Source organism: Elgaria multicarinata, chromosome 1 (assembly GCF_023053635.1).
Source record: "Elgaria multicarinata webbii isolate HBS135686 ecotype San Diego chromosome 1, rElgMul1.1.pri, whole genome shotgun sequence".
NCBI lineage: Eukaryota > Metazoa > Chordata > Lepidosauria > Squamata > Anguidae > Elgaria > Elgaria multicarinata.
Window position 1 is genome coordinate 178,370,160 of NC_086171.1, and position 15,691 is coordinate 178,385,850.

The 15,691-nt window shown below is 45.0% G+C and overlaps 1 protein-coding gene across 1 annotated transcript in view; it reads right to left on the bottom strand.

Annotated features, from left to right (window-relative positions):
• The window catches only part of ARL8A (ADP ribosylation factor like GTPase 8A), a 41,973-nt gene that overhangs the window by 7,660 nt on the left and 18,622 nt on the right, over nucleotides 1–15,691 (bottom strand). Inside the window, exons 2-5 of the mRNA XM_063144174.1 lie at nucleotides 11,043–11,123; nucleotides 9,983–10,056; nucleotides 4,375–4,468; nucleotides 1,690–1,757 (exon numbers count right to left, since the gene is read on the bottom strand). Of these exons, the coding sequence (XP_063000244.1) occupies nucleotides 1,690–1,757; nucleotides 4,375–4,468; nucleotides 9,983–10,056; nucleotides 11,043–11,123 (317 nt within the window). The remainder of the gene's footprint in view (nucleotides 1–1,689; nucleotides 1,758–4,374; nucleotides 4,469–9,982; nucleotides 10,057–11,042; nucleotides 11,124–15,691) is intronic.

Sequence of the window (15,691 nt, forward strand, 5' to 3'; positions counted from 1 at the left end):
CTTATGAGAGTTCTGCACAATCACAAGCCCCCTTCAGAAACTAAAGGACCTGCGGTTCAGGAGGCAACTGTGGTGAAATAATTCCCTTCCTGGATGGAGGAAAATGAAGAGCTTCTAAAAATGTAAGTATTACAATGAAAAAAATATTAATTTAAAACTAGCTTTTCCAGAGCAGAACATCTGCGCACTAGTACTTTATTGCTCAGTATCGTAAATTTCTTTATACAGAGATGAGCAGCTGCTGCGGTTTTCCAGGCGCCCTTGAGTGCACGGGAAAGCCAGGCACCTGGCTGACTAGGAGTCCATTGGACTCCCCTCCCAGCCACACACCCTACTCACACCCAGCCCCTTCGCCCACTCGCCTGCCCACTGACTCGTGGGACTTGAGAGAAGCTGCCAGCAAGCCACCCACCTTCCCCTCTGGGCTCCTCTCAGGTAAGTCCTGCGGCCAGCCTGTTGCTTAGCAACACAAAATTCTTCTCATAGCTCAGAACCTCCAGTGTGCAAAGTTCTTTTCATAGTTCAGAACCTCCAGCAGTCCACAAATTGCCGTGTGCCACACGTTTCCACATATATGTAAGATGTGTGCTAACTCCTCTAGAACTCCGCTCCCAAAGCAACCACCAGTGAAAAAAGCTGGGTACAGATTTTAACAACATTCAGTGGAGTGTTGAATTGCGTAGATTTAAACCAGGGATGGGCAACTTGTGGCCCTCCAGATGTTTTGACGCACAGTATTGGGCAAAAGGCGGGATACAAATAATAATAATAATAATAATAATAATAATAATAATGATGATGATGATGATGATGATGTTTTGGCCTACAACTCTCATCAGCTTTAGACAATACAGCCACAAGTTCCCCACCCATGATCTAAACAATATTCAGCAGAAGATCTACCATCATGCTCTTACCATGATAAGAGCTCAAAGAATAAAAGGTTAGGTAATTATTGATAGAGATGTCTGTGGACTAACAAGCTGTACAGCAGGAAATGGGGATAGGTTTCCTGTCGCTTTTTTTTTTAAAAAGGGTACCATGTTTGGAAGCCATTAACACTGTTTGGAAGATGGTGGTGCAGACAAGGCTGATAGTGGGAACACAGCCAAGTGCTGGTTGTTATACCGTAATAAACTTATTCATTCATTCACAGCCAGGAGATATTTCAAACACCATTTTGTGGTTGTGTTTACCAACATAACCAGAGTGAGATTCCGGTCTCTAACCATTTCTAGTGACCACAGACTGGCCCTATGGGGACATGAACCTGGTATGAAAAAGGGAAGGGAGACATTTGCAGATTCTGGCACTGGGCAACGAAACATGCAGGACTGTAGCAGTTACTGGTGCATCTCCCATTTGTTCAAAAAGGCTGCTACCACCTAGGCTTATGTTTTTTTAACTGCATTAAGCACATCCAGATCTGATTTCCAAGTCAACTTGAGTATGCCAAATTGATAGCCGTATGGTTTTTACACTGGATGTGTCACTTGTTTTTAATGTTGTATACACCTCCCAGGGATCCAGTGGGTGAAAGGGTGGTTTAGAAATTAAACAAAACAAAGAAAAGTTCATCACTGCAATGTAAATGCCTCAGCCAAGCTCAGCAACGACCCCTTTTTGAGATGACTGAACCCAAGAGGGGGCGAATACTTGCACAACTCAGTTGCAACAGCAAATACTTACATCTTCTCAATGAGCTCCTTCTCATCCAAGGCGCCAGGTAGATCTCGCTTGTTCCCAAGAACTAGGACCTGCAAAAGCAAAAAGGATACAGCTCTTAGCCCGCCTACCTCTGGAAAAGTCTGGGGTGGCTACATAAGCCAAGCAAATCCTGTACACCGATGTTTTCAATAGAACTGATACTGTTTGAACTCAATAATCCAGGGAGCCTCTTCCAAACACGGAGACAAAAAAGCCATCAAGGGACACGGAGATGTAATGCAGATGCTTTTAACCATATAACTTGTTTTAACCATATAACTTGTTCCTGAACACAAGGAAAATCCAGGGAGGACACTGTTACAGTGAAGAAGATAAGAGGAGCCTTGAAACCTGGGCATTTTACCCCCACCAGGTTGTCAATGACATATCTCCTCACCGCTAACAAACATGAAGAAAGACCTTTTGTGGAGCTCAGCTTCAGCTGTAAGCTGAAGTCCTATGTTAAATAGGACTTCAGCTTTAGGGAGACAGGCCCTGCAGCGGGCATGTCCCCCATTCAGCAGGGAAAGATCCCTGGAATCCATATAATAGCGAGCAATCACACCTAACGTGTCCTGGGCTTGTCGTGCCAAACCCACATACGGAGCATCCTCAATAGCCCTATTAAGAAGTTCACCCTCCATGTGTTTCAAATCGCATGAGAGGAAGGGCAGGGAAGAGCTCACTGGGGCCACCCTCTCTGTTGTGTGCTCATTGCTCGTCCCTGCAGCCCTCTCTGTTTTGGAAGGGTTCAATTCCACCGGGTGGTGGTGGCTTCTCTTACTTGTATAGACTCCCTGAGTCATTTAGAATCTTGGTTTTTCCAGTCTTCTAGATCCGACAGGGAGCCCACTCAAGTAACAGATGACTCCCTTGCTGCAGAAGTTAGCCCTGCAACCAGGAAGCCGGTGGCTCCGACATCAATGGGGTGGAGAATCAACTCTGGGTTTTAGTCAGAACTCTAAAGGAGCTCCTTTAGAATTCTGACTGAAACCTGGAGTGGATTCACCAGCCCAGTCACATCAGAGCCATCAGCCTCCACTGCCTGGGTGGCGGCAGGGAGAAGCGACAAAGACACGGTGCAGGGGGTGAGGCCAACAGGTTCATTCTCATTCTCCAGTTCTGATCATGCTGTGTGTGTGTGTGTGTGTGTGTGTGTGTGTGTGTGTGAACTTCTGAAGATGGCTAGGGGCTCGCAACACAAGGACTATAGCTATGTGCCCTGGTGCTACCTCAGACTTCTATTCAAAGCTACATGAAGAAAACACAGGCTCTTCCTCGTGTTTTCTGCCAGGCAAGCTCATGTGAGAGGGCAAAGGGAAGTTCAGCAAGTGAGTCTGAGTCGTTCCTTTGTTCCAAAACTACTGTAGAAAGGAAGTCGTCTGTCCTGTCCAGTTCTAGAAGCTGCTTGGATAAGCATCTGGAAAGGAAGAGTTGGCTGGGCAAGCGGAACCTACTGTAAGTTCCTTCTGAAGAGCCTGTTTCTCTGACAAATTGAATTTTGAGTTGCTTGACCTAGTCCGACTGGTGTCTCTTCATGTGCACAGCAAGTGGTAAACAGCTTCCCATATCAGCAGGGAATGGGAAGAGGAAGGGGTGAAGGCAATGCCCTACTTTGGGAAACCCAGTAGATGAAACACCCCTAAACTATCAGCCCAGCACAGTTCACAAGCACATAAGAGAAAAGTCAACCAAAATGAGTAATCTGGGGGGCGTGGCAGGCGTAAATGATAGAAATAAAAGTTTGCAGCTATCCAACAAAGGAACTGACAGAGCTAATACCAGGTATGAACAGTAATTCAAAGTAAAACAATTTAGCCCCCCCCCCCCTTCACACACACACACGATAGGGCACATGTGATCAATTCTTTAAATGCATTCCCCAATGGCAGCCACCACTACCCTAACCATTGAACAAAAAGCTACCCAGAAGTACAGATCTGCTATTAAACTCCAGCTACCCAATTGAGTACCTCCTGCTTTCTGCTGCAATTTCTTCACAGTTCTCTCTTCCCTCTATGGGCTTGCGAGGGCGGCTGCTTGTCAACAGATAAGAGTGGTTTTCTTTTGAAAGGTAAACTACAGTCTGCTCAAGTACTGCTCAACTTTTTAACTTTCAGACATTATTATAATCTGCTCCATCTAGCAGAGTTATCTAGCACTGCATTTATTTTGTGAAAGAGCATAATCCTACTGAAACGAAAGCTTCAGAGTTTGCCAAATGGCAAACACTGATCACAACATAATGCAAGAGACGCCTTGTATTCCCCAACACAGTCCCAAGCTGTGGATTTGGCAAAAAAAACAAATGCTATCTCCACAGCAGAATTCCAACCTTACTTCTCAGGGTCTATCTGACCTTTTGCATTCCAGAGACAGAGAGAGAGAATCTTACATCTTCACAAATGCTGCAGTAATAGCTTCTCCATATGATTTTCTAAACAGGCTTCTATTTTTCATGCTCTACTCTACCATGTCTTGAAAAGAGACATCTCAACAATAACAACAACAGAGTAGAGCATGAAAAGAGAGAGGAAGGATCAGGTCTGGATCATTGGCTACTAAGAAACTCTTACTAGTTATGGCCCAGCACACACTCAGATGGACCTGTTTGCTCACTCAGGCACAGCCACATCTCTGGGCCTCTCTGGAACTGGATCAACTTACTGGGATGCCCTGGAGCTGTGGCTTATCGAGCAGATTGTGAAGTTCGTTCTTTGAGGCTTCAATCTTCTCTTGGTCTGCAGCGTCTACCATGTATCTGGAATGAAACAAGCATGTTAGCAATGGAAGTCAAGAGGTGACTGGTGAAGTTGCAAGGAGCAGGCGAAGCCATGGAAGGGGAGAAATAATATCACAGGCACCTGACCAGCCCTCAGGAAAAAGGACAGCTTAATCTGAGGCTTCATTGGAGTCTCATCCACTGACTGGGTTACCCAGGGCCTCTCCCATCCCACTATCCTGCCTTAGGTCTGTCACTCTTTGCCACACTTGCCTTCAACATGGCTACTGGAACCCAAGTGCTACACATTGGTCAAACTGGTAGAAATCCATTCAGTTTGCACATTTTACATAGTATGCTGAAGTCGCTGTTGTGGGGTGGTGTTCACAGTTGTTGTCAAGGCACTGGAAAAGGTCATTTCACCCCAAAGAGTGAGAGCACAGAGATGAGATATGTAAGGGCAGGATTGTCTCTAAGATTTTACCAGCCACCTGCCCGCACATGTCCAAATTCACAAGGGCTAGTAATATTGGGAGGAGAGGGAAGGGTCAGAAAGTGCTGGGAAGATTCCTTCCAGATTGATTCTGCCACAAACCGCTGGCAGAATGGATTTCCCCTGGCCTCTGCAGCTCCTCAGACACCCCTCAAATCTGTTCCAGAGGGTTGGGAAGCCCTGCAAGCTATCCCAGTAATTAAAGTTCCCAATTATGCATTCGTATAGATAGCGACTGCCCAGCGTGAGAAAATGCTTCTGAAAAATGCAAACCACAATAGCACCTGACTCCCAAGGTGAGTAAATGCTGCTGCAAGCACTCTCCTTCTAAAAGTTACTTGACTAGGCATAGTCAAATCTACATGTCTGTACCAACACATCCATTCCCCAAAACGTGTACCTCTGTGTACAGCCTATCCTTGGATATTCTGGGGAGGGATCACAGCTCAGGGGTAAAAGCACAGCCTTTGCCTGCAGAAGATCCCAGGTGGAACCAGTGGAGGCTGGTGATTCTGATGTCAGTGGGGCGGTGAACCCACTCTAGGTTTCAGGCAGAACTCTAAAGCTTCTCACACCTTGGATAGCTCCTTTAGAGTCCTGACTGAAACCTGGAGTGGATTCACCACCCCACTGACATTGGAGCCACCAGTCTCCACTGGTTCAATCCCTAGTATCTCCGGTTAAAAGGCGCAGATAGCAGGTGATGGGCAAAATTGCTGCCCGGGACAGTGGAGAGATGCTGCCCATCAGAATAGACCAGGAGTAGGCAACCTGGTGGCCTCCAGATGTTTGGAACTGCAATTAGTATTAGCTCCAACCAGCATAGTTACTAGTTAGGGATTCTGTAGTCCAAAACATCTGGAAGGCACCAGGATGCCTCTGCCCCAGAATAGACAATACTGGGCAAGAACAAGTTGGATTTGGTATAAGGCAGTTTCTTATGGAATCAAAGGATTCTTTGCTTTAAAAAAAACTACCTCTGGCTTGAATAATTTTAACTTGAGGGAATTTTCCTTTTTGCTTGTTTTTTGCATTTGTTTCTACTAATCATGGGGAAGGAGCAAAGAGCTATGCAAGGCTCATTCTGGTTTCCCACATGCCTTCACTCCTATCCTGGCAGCTACCAGAATGCTTTAAAGTGAAAGTTAAGCATTCTCATGAAGCTGAACTCTGTGCCCAGCTGCAAATCATGTGCTTTTTCTGCACTTGGGTGGAGTTCCAGAATCTATCTAGCCATGCTTTGAAAGGCTCCTTTGTGTAAATTGATTTAGCTAGTAATAGATACAATCCAATACAGATGAGAATTTCCCCATTCCCCCTGCTTGCTAATAATTCCCACACTCCTTTCCTTCCCCTCTACTTAATGAACACGAAAATTCGTTTATGCCACGGGTCTGAATGTTGCAACTTATAGGGCAGGCAGCAGATACACATTCCGGCTCTAGCCTTCTGTCAATGAGTGTATGAGAACCAATGGTAGAAGCAAGGTTGAGTAATATTGCTACACAGGCAGTAGCTTAAACTGGCCTCTTTTATTTTGAAGAAAAAGGAGTCACAAAGGCCTCAATCTAGAATGCGCTCTAGGTACGGATCCGTATCGGGGATCGGGGGCCTGTGTCCGTTTCCTGTCAAAAGTCACCCTCCTCCAGGCTATTTGCTGTACTTCAGAAATAAAAGTGGCCAGTTTAAGCAACTAGATCTCTGTAACAATGACTTGCTTATACAGTTGCTTCTCCTACACTCTCTGACAGAAGGCTAGAAACAGAATCTCTCTCTCTGCATGTTTATCTTAATATGTAGTTGCTCCTTTGGTGGAGTCTTTACAGAAATACCTTGGGGCTAGATCAGAGGTTCTCAAACAGATCTGTGAGCTCTATTCAGTTGGTTCACTGAAAGGTGCAGAAGAATCAATATCTGTACTTTGCCCTGCAGTTGATTTAACCTTTCTGACCATGGAGTTCAAGGCTGTTCTGGCCATGGCCAGATTTATCAAACAAACAAATGAATATGCCGGTGTAGTCTACTATTTTCCCCTGAAAAGTGTACCAGTTAAAGGGGCCCTTCTCCACAGCCTGGCCTAAGGGCCCTTGATTTCTGAGCTAATACAGCACTGGTTTTGATGATGGTTCTGGCACTGAAGAAAGAAGTGGTCTGCCAAACCACCCCAGAAATTTTCAAGTGTGAGAGGAAGGAAGCAGAGAGAAAATTTGAGAATCATTGCATTAGGACTTTGCCCTGTTCTATTTTCAGCCAGAGGGAGGGTGATCATGAGCAGCTGCTTTCAATCTCCAGAAAGCAGCAGACTGGCGGGCGGTTATTCTGTCCACCCGTACCAGGTATCTCAAAGCAATAGAAAGGGTTTCATGAGAAGCAGCACTAAGAGGAACTAAAGCCTCAGCAAGGACAAGAGATCTTTCCGTGATGGCACAAGACATCTGCAGCTGCCAATAAGGGCCCTGCCCTGCAGCCTATTAAGTCTGTGTCTGAACTGAACAGGGAGCATGAAGAAACTTCCTCCTGCTGCCTTCCATGCCTCTTCCATGCTCCTTCCATGGAGCTCTGGAATCCAATGGAGATTCACTGTGTCATTCTACAATGTATAAAGTAGGGGTGGGCAACTTGTGTGGCCTTCCAGATATTTTGGCCTACAACTCCCACCAGCCCTAGTCAGCAAAGCCAATGTTGAAGAGTCATGGGAGTTATAGGCCAAAACATCTGGAGGGCCACATAAGTTGCCTACCCCTGGTATAAGAGAACCTGACCTCAGCACAGAAATGAAGCCATGCCTGTAATGCAGACAAGACATCATTTATGCGTGGGAATTTGATCTGGATGTCCATGGAGGTAGACATTACTCTTGGAATGAATAACAGAAAGGTCCAGCAGGCACCTGTTCCTGGTCCAAGAGGTAGGAAAGAAATGCATCACTAAGAGACTGGGGAGATTTGTTTTAGGGACAGGTCCTTGCATCATTCCAAAAGCCAAAATAAATCTGGTGGCTGAGGAAAACTCATGTAGAGGACCAAGGGATACCTTCAACATTAGATGTATCTTTAATAACCACTCAAAGTATCAAATAATGACTTGAGACAAAGATAAAAAAACTTGCTTAAAAGCAGACATGGGAACAGCAATTGACAGGAAGTCCATACAGGCAGGGGGCATAGTTCAGTGGCAGAGGAACACGTTACATACAAATGGTCTGAGATTAAATCACCGACATCTCTCATTAAAGAACTTTAAGAAGCACAAAGTTGGGAAAGGCCTCTTCTTCGGATCTCTGAAAGCACTCTCAGTCTAAGCGGACAGTGCTGGGTGCCAGGGGGATCAATCATAAGAACAGAAGAAGAGCCATGCTGGATCAGACCAAAGCCCTAATCCAGTCCAGCATTCTATTCAAACAGTGGTCAACCAGTTTACTGTAGGAAGCCAACAATTAGGGCTTGAGTACAACAGCATCCTCCCACTCATGTTCTCCAGCAAGTGCTGACTGCTTCCAATACTGGAGGTAATATATAGCCATCATGGCTGGAAACTATGACTAAATAAATTATCTGGCTCAGTAAAAGGTAGCTGCATATGCATGCTTCCCTGTCTCCAAGTAGTCACGCATGCTAATCAGTCAGATTAGGAGAGATGCGCAAGAGCAAATTCATGTCTTCAAACTGCAATGTCCAATGCAATGGCTCCTAAGCATTTCAGAAGCTAATGTGAAATCCCAATTTAGGGAGTAGACCTTCTCCTGTCAAGATGATGGCTGGTAGAAGCAGGGATGAGGAACCTGTAGCCCTCCAGGTGTTGCTGGGATCTTAAATATTCAAAATAATCCACCTAGTATCATTAAACCCTCCTTTTCTTCTAGCTTGATTCTCATCTTAGCCCAAGTTTATTTGAATGGCTTAACCCTACCTTTATTCTGCAAAAAAATATGAAAAAATATTTTTATTCTGTAAATTGGATTGATATGCGCAAGTTGACAGCTGAAGCGGTCTGGGTTCACTTAAATTAATGTTTGCGCTTAAATTAAAAATTCACCCACTGCATTTTTCATGGGATAAAGGAGTTATTTGAGCATCTGAATGTCTAAAAATGCTAGACTCAATCATACCTAAAATCATTTCCCCATACAATCACAGGCAGCATCCATTTAAAGGTGCTTGAGGGAACAGGTTATGTAGGCCGATCAATTAAAAAAGCTAGAAATTGAATGGGAGCTGAACAGGGAAGTCAAGAGCTAAAGACCCCCTATTCTCACTATATGGGAAGAAATGTTGTAAGTTGAGTCAATCTATCAACTCTTGTGATGTTTTTTGATATTTTCATGAAAGCAATGACTAGAATCTCTGAATGAACAGAACTCCAGTTTCTAGCATCCTGAACTGACTGGCCTACGCAGCCTGCTCTTGTGAATGCACGCAACACAACGCAGTTTGGATTATGCACCAATGGATCAAATTTTCTGTACTAAAGAAAGGGGTTGACCCATTATGAGTGACCTTGGTGGCCAATCAAAAATCTGTGGTCACCCGGACATCCCCCTCCCCCGCTCTATGGAGCAGGGTCTTGTCGCTGATCCCATGCTGCATCTCTGAAACACAGTGTGGTTGCAGGGATAAGCTGACACACTGTTGCCATCCAACTGCAGCTAAGGACTGGTGGGGCAGGCCAGCTCTCTCTGCTTCTGTCAAGTGCTTGGAACTCCAGCTGCCCAGAAAGCTCACAGGCAACCGGACATGTCTTTGCTGTCCCCATCCAGTGCCAACTCAGAGTGGGTGAGGAGAGAGGTGCCAGTTCTCCCCACCTCTGTGCCTGCCAGGGAAGGCCCAAGCTTCAACCACCCAAAGGGCGTGAAAACAAGCTTCCATGTCTCCAACATCCCTCTGCTCTCTCAAAGCCGGCAAGCAGCAGCTGAGGCCTTCAGGCTTGCTCTTCCTCTGCACTCAGGAGCTCTGACCACCAGCAGGGGAACAGGTCAATGCATCTCCATCGTATGTCACTGGCTCTATGCATCAGTTCAGGGACTTCAGAACAGACTGAGAACTCAGGCTTGAATTACTTACACAATGGCACTGACTCCACGGCAGTACCGCTCCCACATGCTGCGAAAACGAGGCTGGCCCCCAATGTCCCAGAGCTGTGGGGAGACAGGAAAAATGAAGATGAGAAGTTAGGTGTGAACTCCTACACTCAAGCGTTCTCCTCGATTCACACATAAACCTCTCCACCCCCCACCCCACCCCGACCGTGCCTGCTCTACTAAACTTTCCCACATCTCCCTTTCAGACACTGTCGGCCACACTCCCTCCACAGCCCAGGTCATTCTGCAGCTGAAGAAACAATACAAAGGTCTACCAGGAGAGCCCAGAGAGCCCTTGCGTTTGGGAGTTTCAGTGCTAGAGCTTCCACTTCACGAAAGCATTCTCACATTCACAAAAGTGCTTGTGTATTCGGATTATTATTACAAATTAAAATCTACTAGATTTTGTACAACAACAACAAAATCCAATCATTGGAACTGATACTTACATTAATTAAATATATTTGTAGGGTTTCCGCAGGCAAAGCTCATAAATGGAACTGAAAAAGGGATAACTGTTAACGGACTTGACTAGGGAGGCTGATTAACCAGATGGATTCTGTTGCCATTACACTGTTTGGACCACTTCTTTTAGGATTTCTATTGAAGACCTGCCCCCTCTACCAGGAACAGAGTTAGTTAGCAACAATCAATTTAGTGCTCAGATTCTGGGGGGAACATAGGGAGGCCCGACTTGGAGTGCCCCCAGTTTTAGACAAATGATTCTTCACTGTGGCCTTCTCAAAAAGTAGCGAAGGGGCTAGGCATTCTCTGCCCTCTGCCCCATGATTCAAGCACTGAAGTCATGTTCATAAGAACTGATCAGAGCACCCCAAGAGCCCTTGTCACCTAAAAGCCAGCATGGGATTGCATATGGAAGAAGCAAGATACTCTGTGTGGGGTGTGTGGGTGTGTTTTGGTAAAGGTAATTTTGTTAATTCAGTTCCATTAATCCGTCAGAATTTCCTTAACCTACTAAACTTGTCTCCAGCACTATATTGCAAATCTAGCAGCTGGCTTTGCAGAGACACTTTGCATCTTACCTTTATAGTCACATTCCCCTTGGTGATCTTCCTCATATTGAAGCCCACTGTTGGGATCATATCTTCATTGAACTGCCCCGACTAGAACAAAACAAAAACAGACCGGTCATTCATACGAAAGTTCCTGGCAGTTCCTGTCTACCCTGTATCCCCACTGAGAGCAGGGAAAGCTAAAGAGGAAACTGTCAGGCTCTATTCCTAGCTGGAAAGGAGTAGCTATCACAGAGTCCTTGCAAAGCAATATACATTCCCAGAATCCATGGAAGACACAATGAGGGACTGGGGAGCACCAGTGCCAAAGACCCTGAAGAAATATCTTCCTGGCTGGTAGCGGATACACCATGGCTAGCGCTATATTAATAATGCCACATGCTCCACTGGCAGTAATCAACTATTACATTAGGCATTCATTGTAGTATCTATTCACCAGGTGCCTTCATTGATGCTGCTTAAAAATAAGAAAATGGCACTGCTGTTAATAGGGAGTGTTTCAACACTGTCTGTAGTTAAAACAGTTTCTCTGCAGTTGAACATGAAGAAGAAGCATGGGGACAGATGAACCTTTTCCTTGGGATACTACTCCCATGGCGAGTATTTTTCCTAATTTTTCTGTCGGCTGTACGTCGATGGGTGGCAGGTTCAATGTATTTCAGGATAGACAACCTTATAACTGACAGCTCCACTGCTCAAGCTGTACATGCGAGAGCAAGACCTTTTTTGGGGTGGGTGGGGGGAAGGCACCTTCCCAGCCAAGAATCATAGAATCATAGAATAGCAGAGTTGGAAGGGGACTGCAAGGCCATTGAGTCCAACCCCCTGCTCAATGCAGGAATCTACCCTAAAGCATCCCTGACAGATGCTTGTCCAGCTGCCTCTTGAAAGCCTCTAGTGTGGGAGAGGCCACAACCTCCCTAGGTAACTGATTCCATTGTCGTACTGCTCTAACAGTCAGGAAGTTTTTCCTGATGTCCATCTGGAATCTGGCTTCGTTTAACTTGAGCCCGTTATTCCGTGTTCTGCACTCTGGGAGGATCGAGAAGAGATCCTGGCCCTCCTCGGTGTGACAACCTTTTAAGTATTTGAAGAGTGCTAGCATGTCTCCCCTCAATCTTCTCTTCTCCAGGTTAAACATGCCCAGTTCTTTCAGTCTCTCTTCATAAGGCTTTGTTTCCAGACCCCTGATCATCCTGGTTGCCCTCCTCTGAACACGCTCCAGCTTGTCTGCGTCCTTCTTGAATTGTGGAGCCCAGAACTGGACGCAATACTCTAAATGAGGCCTAACCAGGGCCGAATAGAGAGGAACCAGTACCTCACGTGATTTGGAAGCTATACTTCTATTAATGCAGCCCAAAATAGCATTGGCCTTTCTTGCAGCCATATTGCACTGTTGGCTCATATTCAGCTTGCGATCTACAACAATTCCAAGATCCTTCTCGTTTGTAGTATTGCTGAGCCAAGTATCCCCCATCTCGTAACTGTGCATTTGGTTTCTATTTCCTAAATGTAGAACTTGGCATTTATCCCTATTAAATTTTATCCTGTTGTTTTCAGCCCAGCACTCCAGCCTATCAAGATCACTTTGAAGTTTGTTTCTGTCTTCCAGGGTATTAGCTATCCCACCCAATTTGGTGTCATCTGCAAATTTGATAAGCGTTCCCTGCACCTCCTCGTCCAAATCATTAATAAAAATGTTGAAGAGCACTGGGCCCAGGACTGAGCCCTGCGGTACCCCACTCGTTGCCTCTCCCCAGTTTGAGAAGGTTCCATTGATAAGTACCCTTTGAGTCCGATTCTGTAGCCAACTGTGAATCCACCTAATAGTTGATCCATCTAGCCCACTTTTAGCTGGTTTGTTAATCAGAATATCATGGGGCACTTTGTCAAAAGCTTTGCTGAAGTCAAGGTGCCCCATGATAAGGATGTCCAAAGGCTGGATAAAGCCACCTTTAATCAGAGGCGTAGTTCATGCAAAGAGCACAAGTAGCAACAATGGACAGTTGCCATCATAGCCTCATAGGTATCTGCATGTGAAATAATTTCGGTTCCACAGCCCATTCCGTATTTGGCTCCTTCTGAGATACAACCAGTAAGACAACTTAATGCCACGTCTGACAAGCTCCCTGGGAATACAACTTTCATGCACACATTCCTATTCATTTTTAGCACCTGAATTTCAATCCTACTGATTTATTAGAAGGCAACTTTCTAGACAAAAAGGAAACTGTGATCACAATAAGATTATTATAACTTAAATGTATGTGTCACTTCTCACTGCAAAAAGCAGTCTTGAAGCAGCTAACATGCACAAATACAAATATCTATAACTAATGTCACAAATCCATAATAATACGTCACAAATAGAAGGCCCAAGCACCCTCCTCAATTCCTGAAGGAAGTACATAAATATGTGTCACCGGGACACTGTTATCACAGAACACTGAGGAGCCACACAAAAACAAAGAACAACAAAGAGGCTCCTACAAACATAGCTTTAGATAAAGGGCGGGTTTTTTGTTTTGTTTTCTACACTCTCGATGCAGAACAAGGAGAAAAGCAGAAGGCAAAGTCTGCACAGTAGGCTCCAGCTCTGTCCTCCATACACTGCACTGCAACATTTGATTCCTTGATTGCAGAAGTCCTTCGAAATTAATATGTATGGCAGCAGAGTTCAGCCCACTGCTGTTTTCTTGCAGTGATTTATAACCTCAACATTATCCGCATCCTAAAACTTCTCTTGCTTTTCATCTGGTTTTACGAGCCTGCAAGTCTCCAGCTCAAATCTATCTGTCAGCAATGAATTTATGCAACTCTATTAGGTTTCTTTTTTTTTTTAAAGTGCTTTTAGCCGTTGGCTTTTCAAGATATGACACATCAGCAACTCTTCCAAGGTTCCAAGACTCCTCACAAAGATTGTGTGTGTTCTCCCTAGCTTTCCACATTAAAAGGCATGTCTCGATTCTGGTCAAGGGGAGATCATTAGGCTGCTCAAGAGCATCATGCTTCGATAGGTCAACCAGTGCAATCTCCACCTGGGATTTAACATACCAGGCTATTCAAGCCCTTGGTTCTTCCACAATGCTAATAAGACCTCACACTAGTAGGGTGACCTCAAGTATCCTCTATTTTTCCTAACTGAAAGCTCTTCTGAAATAGGTTATCAATACCACTCAATGGAGAATTGCTCTCGGGTTAAAGTGAAAAATGCACACAGTGGGATTTCTAAATAAGGAGATAAACAAGTCATTTAGAGATATGGAACCGGTAGTAGTGCAGTCCTATCCTCACTTACCTGGATGTAAGCCTCACTGAACTCAATGGGACGTACTTCTGAGCGGACATGCATAGAAATCCACTGTAAAGTTCCCTAAATATGCATTTCTTTAAAAAAACCGAAAGTGCCCCTTACCCAAGATTGCAGGAATCATCATGACTCCACAGTTAAACAAAAAGTTCTGCCTGACCTACAAGAGTTAGCGTCCCACCACCACAAAACATGCCACACAAAGCAAGCTAACAAGCAGAAGAACTACAAACATGGCAAAACTGGGAACGGTCAGAAAGGGAGATCCCACCTGCTTTGCAATTCTTCACATTGAGGAGTTTCAATTCGACACTCAGATTAAGGTACGTGATTACGTAAGACATTAATATTCTTACCATGAAATTAGGGAAGGACCATCCTGCTAAGAACTAGGAGAGCCAGTGAGCCTGTTCAGACATGTTAAGCCATAGTTCGGCTGCTAACCCTTCTGCAGCAAATGGTTAGTGAGCATGTTTAAATTGTGGTTATGTAGCCACCATGGTTAGAGTTGGTTCACACGGCACACCAAGCCACAACATTTAGCTTAAAATGCTTAACCACTGTGGTTTAGTGTGTCATCTGAACAAGGTCATAGTAGTGTAGAAGACTTGGGTCAAAAGATACCTAAATTCAAATTCCAGGCAGCAATGAAACTCATTGGGCAGCTTGGGATAAGCACTCTTCTCTCAGCCTAAGCAAACTCAAGAGTTGCTGCAACAGCCCGACATACACCATTGACTACCCTGAACTCCTTGAAGAAAGTATGGGATCAGGTGTGATAAACCATGAATGGTTCAAAATCTAAGCTTAAGATCTTTATCTCAGAAGTCTCCATGCTCTCATAAGGCCATCTGTGCCCTGGTGTCATATGCAGGGAACACACATCATGCTATGTTGTGAAGCCTGTCTTCTCTGAGCACCAACCACTGGCACAATGCCTGGTGAAGTTGTGTAGTTACGAGAGATGGTAAGGCAGAACTGTCAACGTTGCTTTCCCACCTTTCCCTCTGCCCAAAAGCTGTTTTTTCTGGACCCCATTGCTCAGCAGCTCTTTGAACACAGTGGAGGAGCTAAATAAAACCAAGCAATTGTTTGCAGCACACTCTTCTACTAATAGGGCAATCCAAGGAGCTTCACAAAGCATAGTTCAAGGACCTGTTAGGACAGCGGATGGACAGTGACTAATCCACAGTTTTGTAAGACTCCAAGAGTGACAATCATGCATTCATCATAAACATACATTCAGGATATTTTGCTCCCTAGTTTTGTCCTACTACACAAGGCCTTGAGCCAGGGGTCATGGTTCTCTTACATGGTTGAGGAACAAATGAAAGAATTGTTTTGAAAC